The 25854-nt window shown below is 58.1% G+C and overlaps 1 protein-coding gene across 1 annotated transcript in view; it reads right to left on the bottom strand.

The window, feature by feature from the left end:
- Positions 1-25854, bottom strand: part of DNAI1 (dynein axonemal intermediate chain 1) — a 69496-nt gene that overhangs the window by 1891 nt on the left and 41751 nt on the right. Inside the window, 9 exon segments of the mRNA XM_056117275.1 lie at positions 2140-2325; positions 4314-4413; positions 4504-4652; positions 6756-6835; positions 7376-7463; positions 7578-7667; positions 12621-12868; positions 21636-21679; positions 21918-22035. Of these exon segments, the coding sequence (XP_055973250.1) occupies positions 2140-2325; positions 4314-4413; positions 4504-4652; positions 6756-6835; positions 7376-7463; positions 7578-7667; positions 12621-12868; positions 21636-21679; positions 21918-22035 (1103 nt within the window).

Genomic DNA, 25854 nt, shown 5'->3' with positions numbered 1-25854 from the left:
GCCCCGGTAGGTCCTCCTCTGAGTTGGAACTGTGTGAGATCCTTGTCTCCTGGGGTCTGGAGGGCTGGACGGGGTGGGGCGTGCCCGCATCCTACTCCCTCTGGGAGTTACCCAAGGGGATGGCTATCAGTCCTCCCGCTGGGCTGTCCAGCCCTGCCAGCTCGTGCCTGGGGGCTCTCCCCCGCCTAAATGAAGAGCAGATTTGATTCATTCCACAAACTGTGCAAACTGTGCTGCTTCCTTCCCCCTCCTGGAGACCAACTAGCTGGGCTCAGCAAAGAGCTTCAGACCACGCCTGAGGCTCCCCCCCCCCCCCCCCAGCCCACCACAGCCTCTGGGCCACAGCTGCAGGCGCTTAACAGCCTTCTGAGTATTTATAGCCAAGTCCACCCCCTCCCCCAGCTGGCTACAATTATGGGCTGGGCCAAACTCCCAGTCCCTGCCCGCCCTGGCCGAGGGGGTGGAGGGGGGAGAGCAGCCAGGCTGGCAACGGGGTGAGGGTGCAGGGCCATGGACCCCCATCTTGGTAGTGGCAATGCAGACAGGTGTCAGCGGCTCTGAGACCATAGACCCTGCCCCAAGCTGCGGCCAGTGTCTCAAACCGCCACCAGGATGGATGGCCATCGGAGCAGCTAAACCTACTCCAGACCTGATCAGATCCTGACCAGGGAAGCTGGCAGAAAGCAGCTTTCATGTTCTCAACTAGCACCCACATGGGCAAGGCAAATCCAGGGTTTTGATTTTTTTTTGGGGGGGGGAGGTTGTTTCTTTTTGGTTTGGGGTCACACCCAGGGTTACTCCAGAGTTGGTTCTTAGGTGAGGGTGGGGGTAGGGGTGTTAGCATTTGGGAAGGCCATTAACCCAGGTCAGAGGTCACTAAGCACAGGGGTGGGGTGGGGGGGAACCACGTGGTGATGGGGATCAAACTGGGCCTCCCGCATGCAAGGCTCCAGCAGCCCTGTGAGCCGTGGCCTGGCACTAAGGTCTGTGTTCTTTAGTCTGAACTGGGACTCAGAGATCTCACTTTGAGGTCAGGGCTCTGGGTTCACCGGCCTGTGTCTGGCACCCTGGGGTTCTGGGCAGGGTCTCGGGTCATTAGAGAAGCCATCAAGGAGTCAGAGCTGAAAGGAGGGCGCCCTGCTGCTGACCTAGTTCTCTCCTCCGGCTCCTCTCTGCCCTCCCCGACACACCCAGCCACCACTGCCAAGAATACAGTGACTGAGCTCGAACCTCTACCTGGGTGACCTGATCTGGACGTGCTTTTGTGCCTCCCGCTGTTCTCAGACCCACAGAGTCCCCTGCTCACCAGATAGCTCCCTCCCACCCCAGCCCTGAGTCCCCTGCTCACCAGATAGCTCGTCCCGCCCCCCCCCCAACCTCCCCCCTTCCCACCTCGGCAGGCTCAACTCTCATCTCAGACCACAACGCTTCTCCTCTCTTCTTCTTATTATTTCCCCATGCCCTGCAGCACTTGTGGGGGAGGGGGGATAGGGCTACCACCTGTTCAGTGCTCAAGAGTCACTTCTAGCAGTGCGGGGGTGGGGTGGGGGTGGGAAACCATGTGGTAGTAGGAATGAAACCCTGTGGCTCCCACATTCAAAGCATGCACTCCAGCCTATTGAGCCATTTCCCTGCCCCCCCCCCCCCCTTTTGGTTTATGGACCATAACCAGCAGTGCTCAGACTCTACTCCTGGCTCTGTGTCAGGAATCCCTCCTGGCAGGGCTCAGGGGACTGTATGCAGTGCCAGGGTTCAAACCACTGTCTTAGCCAAAGCCACTGTATGTAAGGCAAGTGGCTGCTTATTTTTTTTTTTTGGGGGGGGGTGATACCCAGAGGTGCTCAGGAGCTATTCCTGGCGCGGTGCTTAGAGGTCACTCCCAGTAGTGGAACAGGAGATCATGTGGTGCTGAGGATTTGAACCCAGGGCTCCCGCATGCAAAGCCTGTGCTCCAGCCCACGGAGTCACCATCCTCCCCCTATCCTGTTCCTTAAATAAGGAACAATACCACACTTGCCCCAGGTACTCCTCCCAAGCCAGATAGCGGGGGACCAACCCCTGGTTCTTCCCTACTTCCCTTCACCCCCACCATCCTGGAGACTGTCTCCTGAGACAGCCCCCCCCAAGCCTGCCCCCTACCTTGGGCATCTTGCGCAGGTTGGGGGAGAGCTTGAGGCAGGTGATGTGCCCACGGTCATCACCCACGATGATGATGGGGTGAATAGGGTTGAACTGCACGTGTGTGATCTTGTTCTTCTTTTTGGCCACCACGGGCTGGCTGCAGATGGCTTCATACTTGTTGACAGATAAGTCAAACACGTGAACCTGTGGGGAAGCAAGGGGTTCAGCCCATGCGGTGGGGCCCCACCCAGCCCGGCACCCTGGAAGGGGGATGGGGTGGGGTGGGGTGAGAGAGGGAATCTGTGTCAGTTTCCAGTGTCCCGGTGGTTGAAGGACTCAGAAGAAAGAGTCTAGGAGAAAATTCAAGTCTAGACAGAATCAAGAAGAGTGGCTAGTGTTTATTGAGCATTCACTAGGTACTAGGTTTAAGTACAAGCTGGTGCTGTGTCCAAGGTGCCATATCAGGTCAGCACTGTTATTATCCCCGTTTTATAAACAGCAAGCAGAGGATCTTCCGTCTGGCTAGTAAGTGGCAGAACTAGGCTTGACCCCATGAATACTGGCAAAAGTGCTCCACGCACACTTGATCTTATCCTCACCACAGCCGAGGTGCGAGTCCTTGATAAGTCTTGCCTGGACGAGCCTGGCGGTGTCCTAACTGGTCTCCTTGCACCCACGCTGGCCCTTCCACAGTCCATCCCGAGGGCGGGAGACAAACTTCCACCTTTGGGGAAACTCCTCCAGCCAATTCCCTTGGCATGTGACCAATACCCACCCCCCCAACCTTTCTCCCAATTTCTCACTCTCATCTTCCACTCTCCTCCCTTCACTTGCCAGACCCCAGTCACATTTGCCTGCCTGTCTCTTACAACCCTCAAGCGCATTCTCACCTCAGGATCTTTGCACTAGCCGTTCCCTCTGTGTGGGAGCACCCCCAGGTCATACGTACCTCCACTTCACAAGGCCAGTCCTCCCTTATTCCAGCGAGCTCTCAAGGAGACTATATGGCCCCTTTCTTTTATCCTCCCTTTGTCCCTCACCCCACCATAGGGACCCCGGGGATACTGGTCTCTATGGTGGGGTAAGGGACAAATGCTGGTGTAAGGAGAGTCCCCAAAAGTCCAGCAGCTGGGAGCAGTATTCCAGGTGAGGGAATGGAAAGGCAGGATTGGGGGCCCCCAAGGCACCCCTAATTGGATTCAGAATATAACCCCTGCATCCCCAGGCCCTAGATGGGAACCGGGCAGCAGCGTGAGCAGTGAGCACTATTGCCACTCAGCAACTAGGTGACAGACTCAGAGCACCGTGTAATCAGCATGTTTTTTCCTGGGCAGATGTCACTCCCTTTATGCTAAAGTCCACAAGGGGAGCTGGATTTGTGTCTCAGAATTGTCTCAGAAAACATCTTCATTTCTGAGCTCTCGCCAGTTCTTTACAAAAGAAAAAAAAAATTCTTTTTTTTTTTTTTTGGTTTTTGCACCACACCCAGCAGAACTCCGGGCTTCTGTCTCTGCACTCAAGAAATTACTCCTGGTGGTGTTCTGGGGACCATATGGGGATGGTGGGGATTGAACCTAGCCTCTTTCCAGCCCCCTGTTGCCAGTTCTTAAAGTCTTGCAGATCCCTACCATCTCCTGTCTCAGATCGGTGCACTTTCACCCGTTGATGGGAGCCTCAATGCCTTTCGGACACTCTCCATCAATCACTGGCACCAGCTCCCCACCCTTCCCAGGGCTCCAGGCCTCGGCTGCAGGGGAGCAAACCACTCCTGAAGATCCCTCACTCCCCACAGTCCTCTCCTTCAAGGCCAGCAGCCCCCCCTCTTCCCCCTTGTTCCTTGAGGCACCATGGGATGAAGAAGCCCTCTGAGGATGGGCTCTGGACAGCGCGACCCTTGAGAAATTCCATCCCCGTCCTCTATCTGGGCACAGGGCAAGCTCCCTGAGAGGAAATGTCTTTTTTGTTTTGTTTAAGGGCCACACCTAACATGCTCAGGGGTTACTGCTGGCTCTGCACTTAGGGGTCACTCCTGGCAGGCTCAGGGGACCATACGGGGAGCTGGGGGAATGGGAGTCTGATCAGCTGTGTGCCAGGCAAGTGCCCTACCCCCCCCCCCCATAACTATCTCTCCAGTGCCCGCAGGGGATGCCTTGAGTTCTCTCTCGGTCTGGGTCCAGGCAGGGGACACTCACTTTCCCGTTGGTGGTGACGGCTGCAAACACTGTGGAAGAGTAGGGGGCCCAGGCCACGTCCCCCACGGCAGCATTGAGGTCATAGATGAACATTGGGGTCCTGTCGGGGCAATGAGGGGCAGAGCTCATGGCCCCCAGGACTCCTTCTGCCTGAGCCCCAGAGCCCTCGCGCCCCGGGCAGGCTCCTCACTTGACGGTGTGGTCCCAGATCTTCACCGTCCAGTCAGAGCTGCAGGACAGGAAGACCTTGGTGTGGTATGGGTTCCAGCTCAGGGCGTCCACTGTCATGTTGTGGGCGTCGAAGATGTCGAGGTACTCATTGGAGTAGGATTTCGAGCACTAGGGGGAGGAAAGAGGGGGTGGGGTCAGGGGGGTCAGGGATGACCCCAGGGGTCAGTGGCAATCACATTCCTGGGGTGGGGGTGGCTCTGGAGCACCGGGACATGAGATTCCTCTGGTGTCCCCTGAAAGGCTGACAGGCTGCTGGCTGCATGCCCTGTCCTCAGCACAAAGGAGAGTGATTGATTATGCCACCATCCTGACCGCTGATAGAAAAGTGCTGGGTCTGCACAGGGCACCGGACCCCCAGCATTGGGCCAGGCAGAAAAAGCCCTGCTGGGTGGAGCAGGTCTGGGAAGAGATCAGGTGCAATGTGGTTCAGCTCACTCTGAGTCCAGGCCAAGGTGTATGGGCAGACAGAACCCCAGACAGAATCCTGGAAACGGTGGCAGAAACCTGCAGCCACGTAATAGCAGGTGCAGACACAACCCCATCCAGCCCTCCTGCAGAACCCACCTCCTGATTTCCCACTGGGGGGTCCTGTGAGGCTATTAGGAGCCCCTTATCCCTCCCTCCTCTTCACAGCTGCCTCTGGGGGGAGCTGCGAAGGGGTGGGAACTTCTTTTGCATTCCATCCAGGCCTCGCTGGGCCTCTGGGGCTCAGGGAGGCTGCCTGTAATTAACATTCTGAATCTGGGATCCTAAGAAAAGCTGCCGCAGGGCTATTTCTGGCCGGACAGCAGTGGGGAAGGACGGTCACCTACTGACACTGCGACCTGGCAGAGATTGGCCAGAGGTTCCGTCCCGCCAGGCAGGAGGCACTGGCATTCAGAGAGAGATTTTCTGATCAGTTGAGGTTCAAGTCTCCTCCAGGAAATATCCCAGAAAGTTCTAAGTCTTCCACCCCCCACCCCACTCCCACACTTCTATCTTCTCCATGTCCAAGCAAGGAGGGGGGGGGGGAGGAGGAGAAGGCCCAGAGGGAAGGAAGCTGAGCAGGATAAAGGTTGTCCTCTGCATTCTCTTTTAGTTTTGGGGATCCACACTCAGCTGTACTCAGGCTTACTCCTGGCTTTGTGCTGGGGATCAATCCTAGCAAGGCGACCCTAAGAGTGTCAGGGATTGAACCTGGGTCAGACACATGCAAAGCAAGCGCCGTACTGCTATACTCTGGCTCCGGCCCCAGCCGTCGGCAGTTTTCATCTTTCCTACCTTCAGTCCCTTTTCCTGCTCCACAGAAATGTGTTCTCTAGGGCCTAGAGAGTCCAGGGCTTCAGGTTCTTGCCTTGCATGCAGCCCACACCAGTGCAGTTCCCGACACCACACATGGTTCCTGAGAACCACCAGGAGTGATCTCTTAAGCACCAGGAATGATCTCTAAGTCAGGAGTAAATTTTAAGCATAGCTGGGTGTGGCCCTTATCCCCCCCAAATTACAACAAAAAAGAAGGGAAAAAAAGCCTTCTCATGTGGTTGGAAAGATAATACAGAGGTTAAGACAATTGCCTTGCATCTTGTTGACCTTGATCAGAATCCATGACATGATATACAGTTCCCTACTACAGAGTACAACTAACCCTTCCACACTGCTAAGGTGTGGCCCCCCCTCCAAGGGAAAGAGAGAGAGAGAGAGAGAGAGAGAGAGAGAGAGAGAGAGAGAGAGAGAGAGAGAAACACATTCTCAGCCAGTCTGCAGAGTTAGTTCAAAGGCTGCTATGTTTGCTGTGCTTACGCATGGTCCCCCGGCCACAGAGCCTAGAGCAGCCCCCAAGCACCACCAGGGCTAACTAATGTCCTGTCTCCCCCCAAGAGCCTTAGAACCCAGGGACTGGGGGGTGGGGGATGGTGTGTGCAGCTGACACCAGCCCCAACCAAGGCCAGAACAGAGTTTCTGAAAAGCGGAAACCTCCTGGACTCAGTTTCAGCAGTCCTTAAAGGAGCAGCAAAGCGCAGTGGGGGGGGGGGGGGGGGGGGCGGGGCACTGGAGGGCAGTGGCGGGCAGTGATGGGCAACAGTGGGGAGAGGGGGAGGCAGCAGGGGAGCAGTAGAGCATAGTAAGGAGGCCAGCTGGGGACAGTATGCAGGCTAGCGCAGGTCAATGGGGGGCAGTGTGGGGGTCACTGGGGTGGCAGTGTGGAGGTCAGCAGGGTGCAGTGCGCCCTACCTTATAGATCTTGCCCTCCTCGGTGCCCACTATGAACAGGTAGTCGATGTCTTTGTGGAAGTCAAAGGCGGTGCCACAGCCTGGGGAAGAGAAGCCGTGACCTCAGCAGGGTTGGGGGCTCCGGGGGGCGAGGCGCCCCGCAACCCCTCCCCTGCCGGCGCCCTTGGAGACAGGGCAGGGGCGTGGCCAGCCCGAGCAGACAGACACAAAGCAGCGGGCCTGTGCGCGCGGCCGCCGCCGGGAGCCGGGCCTGGGTAAACACGGCAGGGACTGAGTTAGAGAGGGTCGGGGTCAGGGTAAACAGGGACAGGCTCTGCAAACAGGGACAGCGGCGTCTGCATAAACAGGGAGGGGTTGAGTAAACGGGGACCCGGGACTGGGTAAACAGGGGCCTCATCTGCATAAACAAGATGGATCTGCATCTCGCCACCTGAGCCGCCTCCCGGGACGGGCCTGCGCGCAGGGCGGGCACCTGTCTAAACAGAGGGGGCTGCACTGGGCCTGCCAGTGGGCAGGTGAGCCAGGCGGCCCCCCGCCGCCTCCGCTTCCGGTTCCGGCACCCCCCCACCCCCACCGGGGAGCAGGGTGAGCCTCTGTGGACACCCCTGCTGGGGTCCTACCCATCGTGTGCAGCTGCAGGCCCTCCAGGCTTTCCAAGCCATTGCCCTGAACCTTCAGCTTGATGACGTCCGTGTGCACCAGGTCGCTCTGCAGCCACAGGGTGGGGGCGTGGGCGCAGGGTCAGGGGACAGGGCCGGGTACCCTTAGCCATTCGACACCCCACCCCCTCTCCCCGTCTGTGCCTCTCCGGGGACCAGGTACCTTCACAAGTGTCCAAGACACGATCCTGCCGTCAGAGGACACGGAGAAGAAGTTCAGGTTGTTGTCCATGTCGTCTTTCTGCCACTTGACCTAAATCACGAGGGACTGAGGACTCCGGGGGCCTGCCTGGGTGCCGACTGAGGGAGAGGAGCCAAGCGGGGCTGTCCCAAGAACCCCATCTGCAGTCCCAAAGTGAATCCTGGATAGCTCAGAGCATTGCCCCTTCCCTCCTGCCGGTCGGCTCTGAGTCTCCTTTTCCCCCTGACACTGGGGAGGGACATTAGGGGCAGCCAGCCAGGGGACCGCCCAGGGTGCCGGGCTCAGCAGCATTGGTGCCCACCACCTCCTGAGTTGGCCCTCGGGGTCTGGCCGAGGACTGAAGGCAGCCACGTGGGGCCTCCCTGTCTTCCACAGGTGCGTCCTAGAACGATGGGGCCTATCTACCCACCAGCTTCCTCGTGTCACGGAAACCCTCACAGCACGTGCTAGTCATAAGGAATAAAGGGGACAACGGATGCAAAGCCCTGAGCTCAGAACACACAGGCTCTGTTGAGTAAGAGCGAAGAATGTCCTTGACTCATGGTCATGGTCATTCTAGAAGCCAAGGCTCTGCCAGGGGGTACTACCCCCCTGACCCCCTGGCTCCTTTCAGCCTCCCTCTCGCGGCTTGGCCCTCCCGTCCTCAGCAGACTCTCCATGGTTCCCACCTTCACTTCACCACCAGCTCCGGCTCCTAGAACATTCCTGCCCAGCCTCTGCTCTGAGCAGCATTTCTCCAGCTGCAAATTGAGGTCAATAATGCTGCCCCATCCAAGCGTCTCACGGCTGGGAGCAAACATATGGGAAAGTGTTTTTTGGAGACTGAGCTGTTGCCTTATGAAGATGACACGCTTGAGGCTCAAGTTTCTGCTGCCAGATGTGCAGGCCTGGCCCAGCCATGTCCTAGCGAGCTGGGGCGGGGCTGGATGCCCAGAGCGTTCTGTCCTCTGGCTCCCTCCAGACCTCCCAGGCCGGGACCCCCAGCCCCCACTCCCCAGTGCCAAGCAGAGAGCCAGTGAACCCCAGTGCTGTGCCCAGAACCACAGTCGCCACCAGGACTTTGAAGGGATGAGGGTGGGGGGGGGGGAGGAGTGAGGAAGGGGGAGGAGTGGGGCGAAGAAGAGCTTGTTCCTCTCCCCCCCTTTCTCCCCCCCCCACCCCAGGCCTGGTGGATCCAGGAGGGGCCGCGGGGAGGCGGGCGGGAGGGCTGAGGCCTGCCTGGGCCTGTGTGGGCAGCCAGCCCTCTTGCACTTCTCCCAGGGTACGGCTCGAGCCCCATAGCGCCTGTGAGGCACAGCAGCGCTGGTGCTGGTCGAGCTCTGAGACCCCTTTCCTGCTGTGCGAAGGGAGTCCTTGTAAAGGGGGGAGGGGGGTGGAAGGGTGTCAAAGGCCTGGCTCTAAGAGGCGCGAGGGAGCTGCAAAGGGAAGTGTTTAATGAGCAGCTTATGGAAATTGTATTTCACACCCCACTTAGCAGCCTGATGCCCAATGGGGGGTGAAGTGTGTACTCAGGAGCGAGAGAGAGAGAGAGAGAGAGAGAGAGAGAGAGAGAGAGAGAGAGAGAGAGAGAGAGAGAGAGAGAGAGAGAGAGTGTGTGTGTGTGTGTGTGTGTGTGTGTACTCCTGGGTGGAGCAGGGATGGCAGGAGGGGAGAGCCTGGCAGGAGAATAGCCAGGAAGCAGGTGAGAAGAAGAGATGGAGCCGCTTCACTATCTCAATTTGTTGACCTTTGCTGATTAGGACAGATGGGCTTGACCCAGTCTCAGTAACCATATCCTTCCTGCTTCTGTTGTGTGTGTGTGTATGTTTGCACACATGCATTCGTACACCTCAACCAGCAAACACACACACACACACACACACACACACACACACACACACACCCCAGAGTGCTGCTGGCTGAGGCTGAGTGCTGGGCCACCCAGGTGGGGAAGTCGTCGGTGCCCTGGAAAGGAGACTAATGTCCTTTGAACAGCCGTTTCTCTCCCTGGCTCTTTCATGCTCCCCCAGTGCCAACAAAACAAAGTTCTTCTGCCACAGCCTGGGTCCCAAACTATCTCCCTGGGCTCCCCCGAGACTAAGGCTCTGTACAAAGGACCTGGTCACAGATGTGTGGGGCTCAGGGATGTCCCAGGCTCCTTGGTACAACTCCCTCTGGCTCCATCTCTGTTTACTTCCGGTAAAACCCGCTCCTCTCCTGCTGTCTGCCACTTCTGTGGGTACCCTGAGCCGGCAGTTGGGGCAGTGCCCCCATTCCTCCCTTTTTTTTTTTTTTTTTGCTTTTTGGGTCACACCTGGCAATGCCCAGGGGTTACTCCTGGCTTTCCACTCAGAAATCACTCCTGGCGGTGCTCGGGGGACCATATGGGATGCTGGGAATCGAACCTGGGTTGGCCGCGTGCAAGGCAAACGCCCTACCTGCTGTGCTATTGCTCCAGCCCCACATTCTTCCCTTTGTCCAGGTTTGCTCGTCCCCATCGCAGCTCTCTACCCTACCTAAGGTCTCGTTTCTGTCTCCACAGCCCCTGCCCTAGCTCAGGCTTCAGAGTTTCTCACACAGGGCCTGACAGTGCAGGACGCTCCCTGGGCACAAACAGAAGTGACCCCTGAGCACAGAGCCAGGGTGGTTCCCCAGTACCATGGGGTGTGGCTGCCTCGACAGATTTCTCACAGCGCAGCCAGAGGATAACTTATCTCCAATACACAAACAGGAACTTGTCACTTCTCTGCTTGAGGCATAGGGGTAGACAGTGAAACGACTTCAGGGGACAAGGGGCATGGCGGCAGGGGACCCTTTAGTACCCAGACCCTGATCCTGCCATAGCAACTGCTCTCATCCACAGTGGTGTGTGTGAAGAACGGTGCTGGGGTTCACACCTGGGGCTCCTGCAAACCACCCTTTGAACTACTTCCCTGATTTACTCTTGACTGTGTGTGTGTGTGTGTGTGTGTGTGTGTGTGTGTGTGTGTGGTGGTATGTGTGTGCATGTGGTGTGTGTGTGGTGGTTTGTGTGTAGTGGTATGTGTCTGTATGTGTGTGTGTGGTGTGTGTGGTGGTGGTGGTGTATATGTGTGGTGGTGGTGTGTGTGTGGTGTGTATTTGGTGGTGTGTGTGCGTGTGTGTGGTGTGTGGTTGTGGAAGTTGGGTGTGTGTGGTGTGTGTGTGGTGGTGGTGGTGGTGGTGTGTATGATGGTGTGTTTGGTGGTGGTGGTGTGTGTGTGTGGTGGTAGGGTGTGTGTGGTGTGTGGGTAATGGTGGTGTGTGTGTGGTGTGTGTGTGGTGTGTGTGATGTGTGGTGTGTGGGTGATGGTGGTGGTGGTGGTGTGTGTGTGGTGGTGTGTGTGGTGTGTTTGTGGTGTGTGTGTTGGTGGTGGTGGTGGTGTGTGTGTGGTAGTGGTGGTGGTGTGTGTGTAGTGGTGGTGTGTGTGGTGGTGTGTGTGTAGTGTGTGTGTGATGGTGGTGTGTGTGGTGGTGTGTGTGGTGTGTTTGTGGTGTGTGTGTGTGTGTGTGTGTGTGTTTGGTAGTGGTGGTGTGTTGGGTCACACCCGCAGTGCTCAGGAGCTAGTCCTGGCTCTGGGAACAGGGTGTGCTCTCAGCTTCACCTTTTATCCAGAACTGTGGTGTGGGGGACACCCGGCAGAGCGGGCAACTGAGTCCTGCGGGATGCCAGGCGAGCCCCTGCCCCAGTACGGCCCCTCTGGCCCACCTACCCTCTTGTGATCGACTGGGCTCCTGCACCTGCTCTTCCCTGGAAACCAGAGAGTAAGAAAGCCCAGCGCCCTTGCCGGGAAGCGTCCTCATCAGGAGGGTGGCTGCGCTTTTCCGGTGTCTGACCCCACTGCGCTCTCAGGCTGGGTGTGTCTGTGTCACTACACACAGGGCCCCCTTGTGTCCTCCACTGGCCTAAAACTTTTGTAGACTCACCCCCCACCTCCAGGAAGTCCCCCACCCCACCCCTGATCCTCCTATCCCAAGCAATCTGGGCCCCTCTCCTCGGTACCCTCCCTCACCCCACTCCACAGACCTCTTTAGCATTTTGCATCTGACTGTGGAGAGGGCTGGCCTTGGGCACTCACCTCCCATCCCCCACCACCTCGCCTGCCCCTGGCTCAAGTCCTGCTTGGCCCTGGCACCTCTGAGGGCCGGAGCAGCCCCGGGTGGACACAGCTCAGCCCTGGAGCTGACTCCGCGCTCCTCCTTGGGGGCAGGGTGCTCCCCTCTGGAGGTGATGAGCCTCGCCCAGGTCCTGCCTGGGAGCTGAGCAGAGGGAGTGAGCTGGGTGGTAGGGGTGCCCACGCCCCAGCTCTCCTGCACAGGGTGAGACTGAGAGGGCACCCAGTCCCCTAGCTGGGCTGGGTCTGAGGGAAGAGGAGGAGGAGGGTGTGGAGAGCGGAGCCAGCTGGAGGCAGAAACTCAGCTCAGGAGGGGCCAGGAAACAGTGAGCACAACTGGGGGATTCCTGGGCCGAGGTGCCTTCTGAGGAGAGACTATGGGGTCCACGCCCAGGGTGAAAGGTGGGAGATACTGAGTTGGGGTGTGTAACTTGCCCCCGACGCCCAGCAAAAAATCTGTTCCATGCCTCTCTGGGGAAGAGAGGTGCTTCCTGAGAAGGCTCGCAGACTTGGGCTGCTGGCCCTCGGGAGCTCCCTTCACCCGGGAAAGTCCAGTGGGCTTCCTGAGCTCTGGGCGTGGATCCCCACACTTACAAGATCCCAAGATGGGGACCCCATCCATGCTGGGAGCTTCAGATATCAGCCCCTCCTCTTTTTTTTCTTTTTGGATCACACCCAGCGATGCACAGGGGTCACTCCTGGCTCTGCACTCAAGAATTATTCCTGGCGGTGCTCAGGGGACCATACGGGATGCTGGGAATCGAACCTGGGTCGGCCGCGTGCAAGGCAAACGCCCTACCCGCTGTGCTATTGCACCAGTATCAGCCCCTCTTACCTGCAGACCCTCACCCAGTCTCCTAGCCCACCCCAGCCCTCCCTCCTGGCCACTGACCTGCCACACAGGGTCCGTGTGTTTGCCCGATTTGGCCGAACTGCGGAATGAGGGCTGGGACTGGGGCTTCTTGAGGTTGTAGACGGCCACGTTGCCGTCGTAGTGGCCCACGACCACCAGGTACGGGTGGTCCTTGTGCATGTCCAGACACATGATGCCGCTCTCGCTGCTGAAGGAGAACTCAGGGAAGCTGGGGTTCTTCATGCTGTAAAGCAGCAGCATGCCCCGGCTCTGCTTCATGAAGTCATCTGCCCGGGAGAGAGCGGGCGGGCCGCTCAGTGGGGCCAGGGCCGGCTGTGGTACAACCAGCCAACCCGGGTTACATCCCCGGCATCCCGTACACCGGCACCCCGAGCACCGTGAGGAGTGATTCCTGAGTGCAGAGCCATGAGGAAGCCCTAAGCATCACTGGGTGTGCCCCCCCAGAGAGAAAGTGGGCACTCAGGGCGGATACTCCAGCTTGCTTGCTCTACAGCCGCCCCCCAGCTTCTGACTGGCTCAGGAAGACCCAGCCTTGCGGGGTACGGCTACAGTCTGCGATCCTGGGGCTGAACCCTGCCAGGAGTGATCCCTGAGCATAGAGCCAAGGAGGAACACTGAGCACTGCTGGGTGTGGGTCCCCCACCCTCTACACACACACACACACGCACAAAAGTTCCTGGGTGGGGGTGGGGTGGGGGTATGGTTCAGTGGTTAGAGCCCATGGTTTGCATGTTTTTTTTTTTTTTTTTGGCTTTTTGGGTCACACCCAGCCGATGCTCAGGGATTACTTCTGGCTCTGCACTAGGAATCACTCCTGGCGGTGCTTGGGGGACCATAAGGTTTGCATGTTTGAGGAGTTCCATGGGTTCTATGCACCCGCATGCACGCACACACACACACACACACACACACAAATCACACATGCAAACATATACGTGTATACACGTGCACACGCAAATCACATATGCACATGTATACACATGGAAAAGGAAGGTGTGTGGGCTTGGGGAGGGGCAGTTTTCCTGGTGGACAGGGCTCAATGCCCAGCTCAGAGGCAGGCTGCTGACTGCAGAGGTCTTAGGAATGTCCCCGCACCCCTCACTGCCCAGCCAAGAACAGGGCGTTAGGGTGGGCTAGCTTGGAACTGCCCACACGCCTCCCTACCTTTCTCCCTGACCTCTGCACCCCTGGAGCCCGGTCCCGGAAGCTTGCACTCCCGCTCTGCCCCACTCCCAGAATCAAGAAGCTCTGGGCCCAATCAGGAAAGATGGCTCTGAGGGCTGGAACTCAGGCTTTGCACGTGGGCACCCTGGGTTCAGACCCTGGCACTTCTGGGGGGTGGTGGCCACCAAGCACCAAGCCAGGAGCAGCCCCCAGCATGGGAGGGGGTGTGACCCCCCCCTCCCTGACTCCCCCCAACCATCTCTCCCCAGGGTCATCCCCCAGGCCTAGCCTTTGGGGTGCTCAGCAGAAGTGGGGGTGAGGGGGGTGAGTGTCTCCCAGCTCATTCTTACTCTCATTCTGCACTCCTGGCACCCAGCCTGGAAGCGCTTGTTACTGTCTGATCCCTGCCACAAGCCCAGAGTCAGGGAGGTGGAAGTGAAGGCAAGGCGTCTTGTGGAGGCCCTTCCGCTAAGACTGGGGTCACTGCCCCGTGCATCTCCTCCCCCCCCGCAGGGCTTCTGGCCCTGCTCCTGGCCACAGCTGGCCTGCGGGCCGCCCCCCCCCCCCCAGTCCCTGTCTGGAGGAGGGCTCCCAGCTGGGCTGGCTCTGCTGGCTGCAGAGGAAGGGACGGGGCTGGCTCAGGGTGGATCTAGGCGCTGACCGCAGAGGTCTCCGCCCCACCCCTGCACCCCGCAGCTGGTGCCTCCTAGGGGCCAGGACTCAGGAGCCAGCCAGGAGCGGGCTGGCCGGAGGTGGGTCAGTTCGAGGCTGAGGCCAGCTGGCCGGCTCCCAGGGCGGAGGCCCCTTTCCTTGCCAACCCGTCCCTGGCCAATCTGGGACTCCTGGTCACCTTCGAGAAGGGTCTGCCCTGGGATGCAGGGCCCACACCTGGGAAAGGGCACACAGAGTTCTCAGGAGTGCGTCTCGGGAAGATGCCTCAGCTCCGGTGATGGCTGCAGCTGTGTAAAGCAGGAGCTGGGTGACTTCCAGACGCAACTCCCCCCACCTTGACCCCCGCAAACACCCTCCTGAGTGCTCCAGACCAGGGAACACTGGGCTGGGGGCGGGGGAGCGGCTGTCCCTCTGCCGCCTCCAGCCTGGCTTCTGAGGCTGACTGCGGGCAGGGTGTCACCTTTCCTGCTATTTCACCCGGGGCTCGGCCTGGGCTGAGTGGCAGGGAGGTGGGAGGGCCCCATGCAGCTCCCAGGACCCTGATCTGGGCCTCCCCTGGGTTGTCCTGAGTTTGCCTTCGTTCTGGGTCATATCCCCTGATAAGAACCCTACCACCACCACCACCACCACCACCACCATACACACACATCCCAGAGGGTGTGTTAGGGCCACACCCGACGGTGCTTAGGGCTGCTGCTGGCTCTGCAGTCGGGACTCACTCCTGGCGATGCTCAGGGGATCAGATTGGAGCAAAGTGGGGTCAGTTGTGTGCAAGGCATGGCAAATCTTGCCTTTGTGCCATCTCTGATCAAGAGGCCTCCTACCATCTTTTTTTTTTTTTTTTTTTTTTTGCTTTCTGGGTCACACCCAGCGATGCACAGGGGTTACTCCTGGCTCATGCACTCAGGAATTACTCCTGGCGGTGCTCAGAGGACCATATGGGATGCTGGGAATTGAACCCGGGTCGGCCGCGTGCAAGGCAAATGCCCTACCCTCTGTGCTATTGCTCCAGCCCCCACCTCCTACCTCCTTATATTTATTTTGGTTTGGGGCCACACCCAGTGGTGCTCAGGGCTGACTTGCGTGTCCCTCATTACTTCTTACCCTTCACCTAAAGGTGCCCACTTCTCACTGCGGTTGTTTCCTGCCTTCGGGCCTGTCAGCCCCCCAGGAAAGCAGAAAAGCTCACTGCCCGCAGCCCGCAGCCCCCCCTCCCCTCCTTCTAATCTGTGTCCTGCTCATCCCCGAGTAAACACACTGTGTCCTTCTCCTCCCGATCATGACACATGGTGGGCCGCGCCTCCATCTCCGCTTCTGAGCATCCTAAACTGGCGCCCTCCTGATGACCACCACCACCCTGTGGTCCCCCTGGGGTTCCCGGGCTCAGGCTGCCCGTGGCGGCCCTCAGATATCCCTGGCATGGTGCCACCAGGTGGCAAACCACAGTTCCCCCATGCTAGTCCTGGCATCTGGGTCACCTTAGGGTCTCGGTTCCCAGTGAGCCTGGGACCTTGGATCCCGAGGTACTTTGTCCCAAACTCTACAGACCTCTCGGCAACTCAGGCATGGATAGAGTTTTCCACTCTCCTGTGGGCCGTGTTAAAAGCTAGAGATGTTGATGGTGGGGTGAGGCATCGATGAAGGGGTGTCTGTGAGTATTTAAGGCTGGGGAGAAGGAAAGGAGGCAGGGAGGAGGGCAAGAGGGGAGGCCTGGAGGGGGAGTGATCCTGGGAGGAGCCTTAGCTGGCCTCCACTCGATCCCTCTGCCCGTCTCCAGTCTCCAGGAAGCTTTCCTTCTCCGGGAGTGGCTGCCTGGAGGCGCCCCTCTGTCCTTGTCTCAGGAATATCATCAATTTTTTTTTCTTTTTTTGGGTCGCACCCCGTGATGCACTGGTGTTCCTCCTGGTTCATGCACTCAGGAATTACTCCTGGCCGTGCTCAGGGGACCATATGGGATGCTGGGAATTGAACCCGGGTCAGGCAGCATGCAAGGCAAATGCCCTACCCACTGTGCTATCACTCCAGCCCCTCATCATTGTCATTGTTATTGCTTGTGGGGGTGCTCAGGGGTTACTCCCCCTCTGTGCTAGGAAACATGCAGCACCAGGGATGGAACTGGGTGTCCTGCACGCTGAGCCCGGGCTGTGCCTGCCGCATTCTCTCTGGCCCCTCACGCCTCGTTTATTTACCAGGGATATTCGCCTGCTGCTGAGACACGAGACACAAAGCCACAAAGCCAAGGGTGCGAGCCTGGCCTGGGGGACCCAGAGGCCTGCTCTCTCCCGCGGGCAGGGAGGGTTTCCTACAAGCCTTGCAGCACTGGATAATCCCAAAGATCTCTCTCCCTCTGCCGGCCTCTTGCAATGGTTTGCAAGATGCAGGGACAAAAAGCGAACACACTACTCCTCTGCTGGGAAGGTGGGATGTCGTCAAACTGGTAAGGACCAGTGGGGGCTTCAGTCCCAGGGCTGCATCCTGACCTGCAAAGTAGCAGGTGGCGATGGTGGAGGCAGGGCATGCTACTCCGGAGCTTTCTGGCTGTCAGGAGGAGCCTGGCCCCTGCCCAGGATTCAAGGAGGGTGAGGACCCAAGCGACGGGACAGTGGGGAAGGTACCTGCCTGCCCAGGTCCCATCCCTGGCACCACATATTGTCCCCTGAGCCCCGCCAGCTGGGATCCCTGCCTGGAGAGGCAGGAACAAGCCTTGACCACGGAGGCCCTCCCCCCCCCCCAAAAAAAAGACAAATAGCAAGCAAATCAAGGAAGGCGAGGCAGGTGGAGGGCTCCTGGAGCTCAGGCTGAAGCCAGGTCAGCGGCCACCAGCAAAGCTGCAGCGACAGGGGCCGGAGCAGCCAGGCGGCAGTTGCCAAGGCGGCCGCCTTGGCGTCTGCTTGCTTCTTTCTTGCTTTTTAATAAGCCCCTAACTGAGTTACACAAGAGCCCCTGGGGGATGGAGTATGGTGGGCAGAATAGTGTCCCCCCACCCCGTCCCATCCCTGGGAACACCAGTGTCCTAATCCCCAGAACCCACAAATCTGTACTCTGCACAGCAAGAGAAGTTTTACAGATGGGACTGAGTTAAGAAGGGCGAGGAGACAAGACCTGGGGAGGAGAGGGCGGGCAGGAGCGGCAGGAGGGAGGTGAACACCACTGGGCAGGGGCGGGGCGGGGGCAGTCGCTCTCTGGAAAGGGGACCCATGGCTTGTGGCAGTGGCTAGAACTGGGGGAAAAAAGTGAGGTGACAAAGTCCCCCCTGCAGAGCCACCAGAGGGTGTGTCCACATGGCTCTGTGTCATCGAGGGTGTGGCCGAGTGTCATGCACCAGGCCGGCTTTCTGACCTGTGTCTCAGGAGGTGGTGGTGGTGGTGGTGGTGGTGGTAGTGGGGAGCAGGGACCCCCCTCCCCCTCCCCCTCCCCAGCTTATCTTTTCTTTTTGCTTTGGGGCCACATCCCACATTGCTCAGGGGCTTGGAAGAGGGTGAGAGTGGAGTAGTTTGCTCCTGGGGGTGCTTGGAGGAATCACATGTTTTTTTTTGGGGGTTTTATTATTTTTTTTGGACGGGGGGGGGCACACCCACCATTGCTCAGGGGTTACTCCCTAGCTCTGCACTTAGGAATCACTCTAGGTAGGGCTCGAAGAACCTTACGGGGTGTTGGGGAGCTTACCTGGGTCTGCCGCGTGCAAGGCAAACGTGCTACCTGCTGTGTTGTCGCTCTGCTAAGCCTCCATCACCTCCCCACAGCCTGGTCCCCTCAGCCTCAGACTCCAGGAACTGAGAAGTGTTCCCTTGGGGCCGGAGCGACAGTACAGCGGGTAGGGTGTTTGCCTTGCACATGACCCACCTAGGTTCAATCCCCGGCATCCCATAAGGTCCCCCAAGCACCGCCAGGAGTGATTCCTGAGTCCAGAACCAGGAGTAACCCCTGAGCATCGCCGGGTGTAACCTAAAAGAGCAAAAAAAAAGAAAAAAAAAGTCTTTTGGTTAGGACTGCCTCTGTCTCCAAAGGCAGAGGACTCAGGCAAGGCTCCCCGACTCTGACCTCCCCCAGAAACGGCTAAAGTGGACCCCAGGCCTCCAGTGTGGCCCCAGGCGGTGCAGGGCCCAGCTTGGCTTCCAGGCCGTGAGTGGCCTCCGTTTCCAAGCACGCCCAATTCATTAGGACTCATATTTAAACAGTGTGGGAACCCGGAGCAAGGCCTCGGAGACAGAATACATCAAGCGGGACATTTAATTTGATTTAGGGAAAATGAGGCAAACATTTGAGAACCTAAATAACTAGGCAGTAATTAAGCTCACAACGAGAATGCCCTTCCACTCCAGCCCGGAGAAGCTCGGTGGCCTTTATAGACTCTATTTACAGAGAGACCTGACAACATAATTAGTCCTGTAAATTTTATGCAGCCAGCAGCTGAGGAGTGATGGATTCTGTGTGTGGAGGATGAACAGGGAGAAATGAGGTGGATGAATTTCCATTTTCAGTAAATGAAATTAACACTGCTTAATTAGTGAGGCTGACAAATGATGGGGCAAGATTGAATTCCCGACAAGGGGCTCTTGGGGGGGGGGGGAGGTTGGACAGGCCGGGCCCCATCACTGGGAATAGGTCTGGTGCTGGGACTCTGCCCCCCTTCTGAGTTGCCGCCCACGGGACACTGGGCCGAGGGACAGCTGGACCCTCTGTCCTTCCAAGCTGTGGCCACTGGGACTCTTCCTTCCCTTGCCCGCGGGCTAGCCTGTCCGTCAGGACCAGATAGGATGCCCAGGATCGGTTCCGCTACACCCGCCTGGTAAACCATGAGGAGTCTCATTCCCCTGTCGCAGATCGGCTAAGGGGCTGGAAGGAATCCCTTCAGCTCAGAGGAATCCCCAGCTAGGGGGAGGCCTCACCCAACAGCGATCCCCAGTTCTCTGGTCAGTCTGTCTGGGTGAGGCCGAGTGGGATGGGCAGGGGAGTCTGGGGAGCTTCTGAGGACTGTGTGGGGGCGGGGAGGGTTGCAGGGGAGCCAACACCACCTGCCCCTGCAGGACTGTTGGCCTCTGTCTTTGCAGCTTGCAGGGAAGCTCCTGGGCACTGGGGAATGTGGGACTCCCGGGTGACCTCAGGAAGGAATTCTGGGACTCCCTGGTAACCCCAGGAGGGAATTCCAGGTGCTGTGGGTCCCTTCTCAGCCCTTCGTGGAAGAGGAATAAAGGAAGTTTTGAGGGTCTCTGGAGGAGAGATGAACTTCTGAGTTTTCAGGCCCTGCCGTGGGGGTGCCTCTGACCCGTTCCAACCCCCCTGATCCCTTCTCGCACTCCCCCAGGGACCTTCAGGGAAGCTGGGGGCTCGGTGGCGAGGAGAGACTCAGCACAGCACCGACTGCTCTCTCTGTGTGGGTGAGGCCTAGAGCTCACAGGTCATCTTTGCTCTTTTTTGGAGGGGTGGGGTGGGGGATGCTAAAGGGGGCCCAGGCAGTGCTCAGGGAGCACTGGGGGACTACTCCCGGCGATACTCAGCTGGCCTGAGCAGGTGGGCAGTTCAGTTCTGTGCTCGGGGCTGGTCACGTGGTACAGCTCACTGTGCTACTGGGCACCTCCTGCTCCAGTCCAGGAAGAGGCTGCCCCCTCCCCGCTGTAGCTTGAGCTGCTGCACGACCCCTGTGAGGAGCCCTGTGGGCACAGTGCATCTGGGGCTTGGAGCAGTGGTGCTGGGGGGCCACTAGCAGAGATGCTGGGGGGACCAGGCAGAGTCAGGGCTCAAACTCAGCACCTAGAACATCAAGGCCTGCTTCAAGCCCCAGATGCGCTGTGCCCGTGGGGGTGCTCACGGGGGTCGCACAGCAGCTCAAGCTACAGCGGGGAGGGGGGCCTCTTCCTGGACTGGAGCAGGAGGTGCCCAGTGGCACAGGGATGCTTGAAAGGACCCACAAAGGACAGGGAGGCCCCCGGGGCAGGTCCCTGCCTGCAAAAGACTGTGGGAGCTCCACTGAGAACAGTGGCTCGGGGAGGGGTCTTACCCTTCCTGGGAAGGCCTGTTGGGGGTCAGTTGGGTTCCAGGCCCTGTAGCTGTGGTGGAGGGGAGGAATGTGTGAGTTCGGCTGCCGGAGAGGGAGGGAGCGCCCTGCTGGGCAGCGGCCCTCATGAGTGGACACACAAAGCGCCCATTGAGGGCACCCTCCAAGGCGCCCAGACCACGAGACCGGGCGCAGCTCCAAGGTCCCCTCCCTGAGAGGAATAACAAGCACCCCCCTGCCCCCGGGGAGAGGGGGTAGACCTGTCCGAGGGGAGAGGCATGAGAGCGGGTGTCACCCTGGAAGCAGCGGCTCCTGTGAATCGGGGGGCCCTCTCCCGTCAGGAAGGGGCAGTGTCTGGGCCAGCCTGGAGGTAGGGCTGTCTCCCGGGGGCCCGAATCTAAGACCAGGGTGGTCCATGACCACAGTGCCAGGAGCCGTGGGGGCGGGGATTGACAAGCAAGAGTCAGAGTGTCAGAGTCCTATGGACAATGGGCGTCTCCCAGGGCTCAGGGGCCAAGTGACGAATGTCAAGTACATGCCCTCCCCCCCCCCCCGCTCTGCTTGCCCCCTGACCCCGTAAGGTCCCTCTAACATGTCACCCAATTCTTTGGGTCTCCCCCACCCCACTCCTCCACTCTGGCCAGCAGGTCACCGCCCCCTCCGTGCTGGAACGCTGCCCGCTGCCCACTGGCTGTGCCCATCCCTGTGCAGCTCAGTTCCCAGCACCCTGGGCTCTCCTGCCCACAGCCAGGAGTCAGAAACGGTCTTAAACTGGGGGCAATTCCCACCTGAGCATTGCTGGATGTGCCCCCTGCTCAAAAACAAACAAGCTCCTTCAAAGCCTTCCCCAAAGAGGTCACTATCCTTGGTGAAGGTTCTTGGAACAGCCCACGGGGTCCTTGGGGGCCTGAGCCAGAACCCCTCGAAGGCTCCCTCCCTGCTCCGGGGCTTGAGTCCCCAGACCTGGCCCCCCAGGGGTCCCCTTCTCTCCACCACTCCACCACAAAGGCTCCTTGGGGCTCATTTTGCCCGGTTCCTTCACACAGCGTTAAGTGCTGGTGTGCTGGTCATCCCCTGCCCTGCCCCGGTGAGCCTCCTGAGGGCAGCGACCACCTTGGTCACTGCCTCCTCCACTCCAGCCGACAGTCCTGCAGGCACGCAGCGCTGCGTGGAGCAAGTGGGTACTTAGCCTCGGTACTTACAGGAGCCGTGCCCCACTGCAAAGAGATCCTTGTACTTGGGATTCCTGCCAGAGAAACACAAACCCGTTGGCCCAGGAAAACCTTTGGAGGGGGCTCTTCCGAGGACACTGCACCGCAGACGTCCACGGTCCCGCTAGGAGATCTGGGAAGACGCCCCAGTTTCCTAAGAATCCCAGCCACCTTTTATCCCTCCCCCACCCAGCGCCTACAGGTGAGTAAGGGTAGTTAAAGCGCCCGGCGGGGCTCGGCACCCCTCGGGCTTGCTGCAATGTCTGCGCTCACCAGCAGAGGGCGGTGACGGCCAGGCGCTTGGCTTTGTCGTTTTGGAACTTCCAGAGTGGCAGCAGGGTCCCCTCCTGGTCCCGGTACTCGTCCGCAGCATCCTCGTAATATTTAAAATCTTAAACACGCAAAGGCGAAAGTCGGTCCTGGGGGCTGCCCCACTGCGTCGCCAGCCCACCCCTCACTGGTGTGCCTTTCCGTGGCTTCCCAGTAGGAGTGGGAAACGTTACAACCCGCCAAGGGCTGTGGTGAGGAGGACGTGAGTGAGACACACGGGAGGTGCTGGGGGGAGAGAAAACCAGACCCCGACCCCCACCTGACACGCAGCCAGCTCTCTGAATGAGTCCCTGTACAGTCCTAGGGGCTGAGGTAAATGACACCAAAGTGGCCGCCCTGCAGGGACAAAGGCCCAGTTGCGACCCCCTCCCCGCCCACTGCCTGAACTCAAATTGATCTCTTTCCTGACATGCTTTGCCTCTCCTTCCCCCTAACTTGGGTAGAGGCTCCCTTCCTTCCTCTGGCCTCCACTGGAAGAACGCCTCCTCCTTGAGATTTCTTCCTACTATCTCTCAGAGTTTCCTCCAGTGAACTCCTTCCCATAAATGTGTTTGGTTTTGGGGGAGCACAGGGGTTACTCCCAGCTCTGTGCTTGGGGGTTGCTCCTGGTGGTGCTTGGGGGAACCGTGTGGCACTGGGAGATGGAGCCTGGGCCTCCTGCATGCAAAGCCTGCCTCAGCTCACTGAGCGTTCTGGTTACCTTTAGCTGATCCCTGGTTACCTTTATTTATTCAGTTTTTTTTTAATACATTCACAGCTCTCCAAATTCAGCCACTGTCCAGGTTCAGGCCCCAGTAGCCGTTACCTGGCTTATAACATCCTCCTAATTGCTCTTCCTACTCAAACAAGTCCTTTTCCAGTTCATTGCCCCACAGAGCTGCAACTGTAGAGCAGAGAGGCCACTTTCTCAGCCCGCCTCATCACCCCGTGCAAGCCTTCAACAGCACCTCCGCACAGAGGCTCCTTGCCCACAGCAGTGCCCTGGTCACTGCTTCGAAGCCATTTCCAGCCAACTGTCGGCATCCTCTGGGCTAGTGTCAAAGAATAGAGTGGCCGCACGTTTCTGTGGGGTTCTATGTACGGTTCCATGTCTGAAACACCCTGCCCCTGCATCTACTCCATATCAGATCCTCCTTCTCCTCCCCCTTCCCCTCCTCCCCCTCCTGCTCTTTGTGAGAACTTCAATTTCTGGTTGAGCGGATTCTTTCTTCCTCCATTCCAGACTTCCAGCTCCACCTCTCTTCTATTGAAAATCTCTCCCTGGGGGAAGGTGGGTAGGGGAGCCAGAGAGGGGGGGGAGAGAGAGGGAGGGAGGGGGAGAAAGGGGGGGGAGAGAGAGGGAGAGAGGAGAGGAGAGAAGAGGAGGAGAGGAGAGGAGAGGAGAGGAGAGGAGAGGAGTATCTGCTATAGAGGCAGTCTGCGGTGGGAGAGTTGTGGGGGGGAGGGAACCTGGGGACACTGGTGCTGGGAAATGTGCACTGGTGGAGGGATGGGTATTGGAACACTGTATGACTAAAACCCAATCATGAACAATTTTGTAATGGTCTATCTCACAGTGATTCAATAAAAAATTTAAAAGAATTAAAAAAATCTTCCTCTGGGCCAGAGAAATAGGATAAGATAGAAATAGGATACAGAAGATAGGGCATTTGCCTTGCATGCGGCTGATACAGTTCGATACCGCATCCCATGTGGTCTCTGAGCATCACCAAGTGCGATCCCTGAACACAGAGCCGGGAATAACGCCTGAGCATTGCCGAGTGTGGTCCCAAAACCAACCTCCCCACCCCCCCAAAAAGAAAAAAACCCCAAAACAACAGCAACAGCAAAGAAAAAAAAACCCTCTGGGTTGCATCTATTTATCCTTTCACCTGGTTTCCCTCAAGATTGCTTCTGGAGAACAGGACACCTGTTCAAATCATGTCCACCCTCGCATAGGGGTGGGCCACAGAGCAGACTCCCACTGCTTGCCCCAAGAATGCAGTGAAACAAACCAACAGCAGTGAAATGTTCCTGTGCCTTCTTTCCACCCGAGGGTGACTAATTAGAAATGAAATCCTCCGCTCCAGCCCGGTTAAGGGCATCCGTGCCCAAGCACAGCTCCAGGCTTGTACAAAGCTCCATACCTAGAGGTCGTGGGATCACAGGCAAACCTCAGAAATATCTGAGACCAAAAGAAAAAAAAAAGACCTCAGTGGCCAGCGAGAGGAGAGCCTTGATCCCACGAGCCATCCCTGGGCTCTGACTGTCTTTGAAAACGTTTAGTTTCAGAGAGATTAATTGGCAAACGCGTCTCTATTTTCCCTTCGCCCTCATGATTGCGCTTTCCCAAAGGGAAAAGGAGTAGGCAATTAAAGGAAATCAAAGTTCAATGCATTCTTATGTGACTGTGTTCTTATAAATGAAAAAAGGTTCGCCCCGGCCAGTTTCTCCATGGTTATTAATCATGCTTGCGGCCCTTTTGTGGGCTGGTTGCAGAGGCCGGGTTTCAGGAAGCCAAGCTGTGTGAGTGACAAATTCATTCATGGCTGCTGTGTACTTTGACAGCTTTGAAAAGCACTCAAGGCCGTTTTCCAGCCGGAATGATAACAAGGGGGCTTGTTTTAGTTTCTGCTCTTGGCAGTGCCGGTTTCTCTGTCCCTGGGGTGAGAGGCAAGTAGCAAGTCACCAAGAAGAGCCCCTAGGCTGTCAGAGACAGAGACCTGCCAGGAGCCAGGAGTTGCCAGCCTTGGGGACCGAATGAAAACAACACTTCCCGGGGGAACCCAAGTCACTGGGGGAATGTGCGAGTCCTGCCATGGGAAGTATCCCGTCGCCCCAGACCTGTCAAGGCGTCAGGATTTCCCAGGCCCCTGGCATTTAAGAGGTTCTGAATCAATCTCTCTTCATTTCATCGCTAATTAATCACCAGTGCAGACCTATTGAATGTGTATTTGAAATGTCTCTTCCGGTTCAGTGACCCTGCAGCGAGCACCCAAGGGCAGCAGCCGTGGAGGAGTCTCAGGGGGCTCTCGTTCCAGTCCCCAGGGCCCCCACTCAGGTCTCTTACCAGCTGGGGTTTTCGCAGACTGCTGAGTCTAGCCTGAATCCCTCCTCTACAGAAGGGAGATGATAGCAGTGTTCATCTGACAGTCAGCTGTCAGAAGGAAATAAAATCATCCGTGTCGATGGCATGCACCATGCCGGGTACCTTGGCCATTCCCAGGTGCTTGCCCACCACTGTGACGGACAGTTTCTTCTATCACGGGGTCTGGGTAAAGTGTGTCAAGGCCCCCCCTCCAGTCCATGCCGAGCCACCTCTCTCTCTCTGCGTTCCTCCCAGCCCCATCCTCTCTCGCCCTGCTCTCGGGGCTGTGCCCTGCCAGGTCCTTTCCTTTGAACTCTCTGTAAAGAAAGGTCAGATTCTCCACAGGATATTTGTTACGTTCATCTCAAGCCCCCCAGCGCCTGGCTGGCTCCAACCCATGCCTCCTGCCTGAACCCTGGCCCCAGTCCAACAAAGCCCAGTTCCGGGTCACTGAGACTGCTGCCTCAGGTCGGACCCCATTCCAGTCTGTTTCCCCTGCCCAGAACATTCCCCTTCTGCTGATGTCCCTCTCACACCTGCCTGTCCCTGGCCTCTGACTCAGCCTCCCTTGAGTCTTCCTTGATGGCTGCCATCAGCCCTCATTTCCTTTCTTCCATTCTTGAGGTCCTTCCCGCCCCCCGAATACTTCTCTCTGTCTACTACATTCTAGGGTCTGTGTGTTCTCCACCCCCACCCCCACCCTGCCCTGCCATCCCAACCTGGACTGACTGGGAAACTCAAGACCTTGCTCTGGTCCCTCTGCATTTGCCAACTAACTGACCTTCGTTTCCTCCTCTGCAAAGTAGGGGTGAT

Source organism: Sorex fumeus, unplaced genomic scaffold, assembly GCF_029834395.1.
Source record: "Sorex fumeus unplaced genomic scaffold, SorFum_2.1 ptg000034l, whole genome shotgun sequence".
NCBI lineage: Eukaryota > Metazoa > Chordata > Mammalia > Eulipotyphla > Soricidae > Sorex > Sorex fumeus.
The sequence above is the reverse complement of the archived record's forward strand: the minus strand, read 5'-3'. Positions and strand labels throughout refer to the sequence as shown.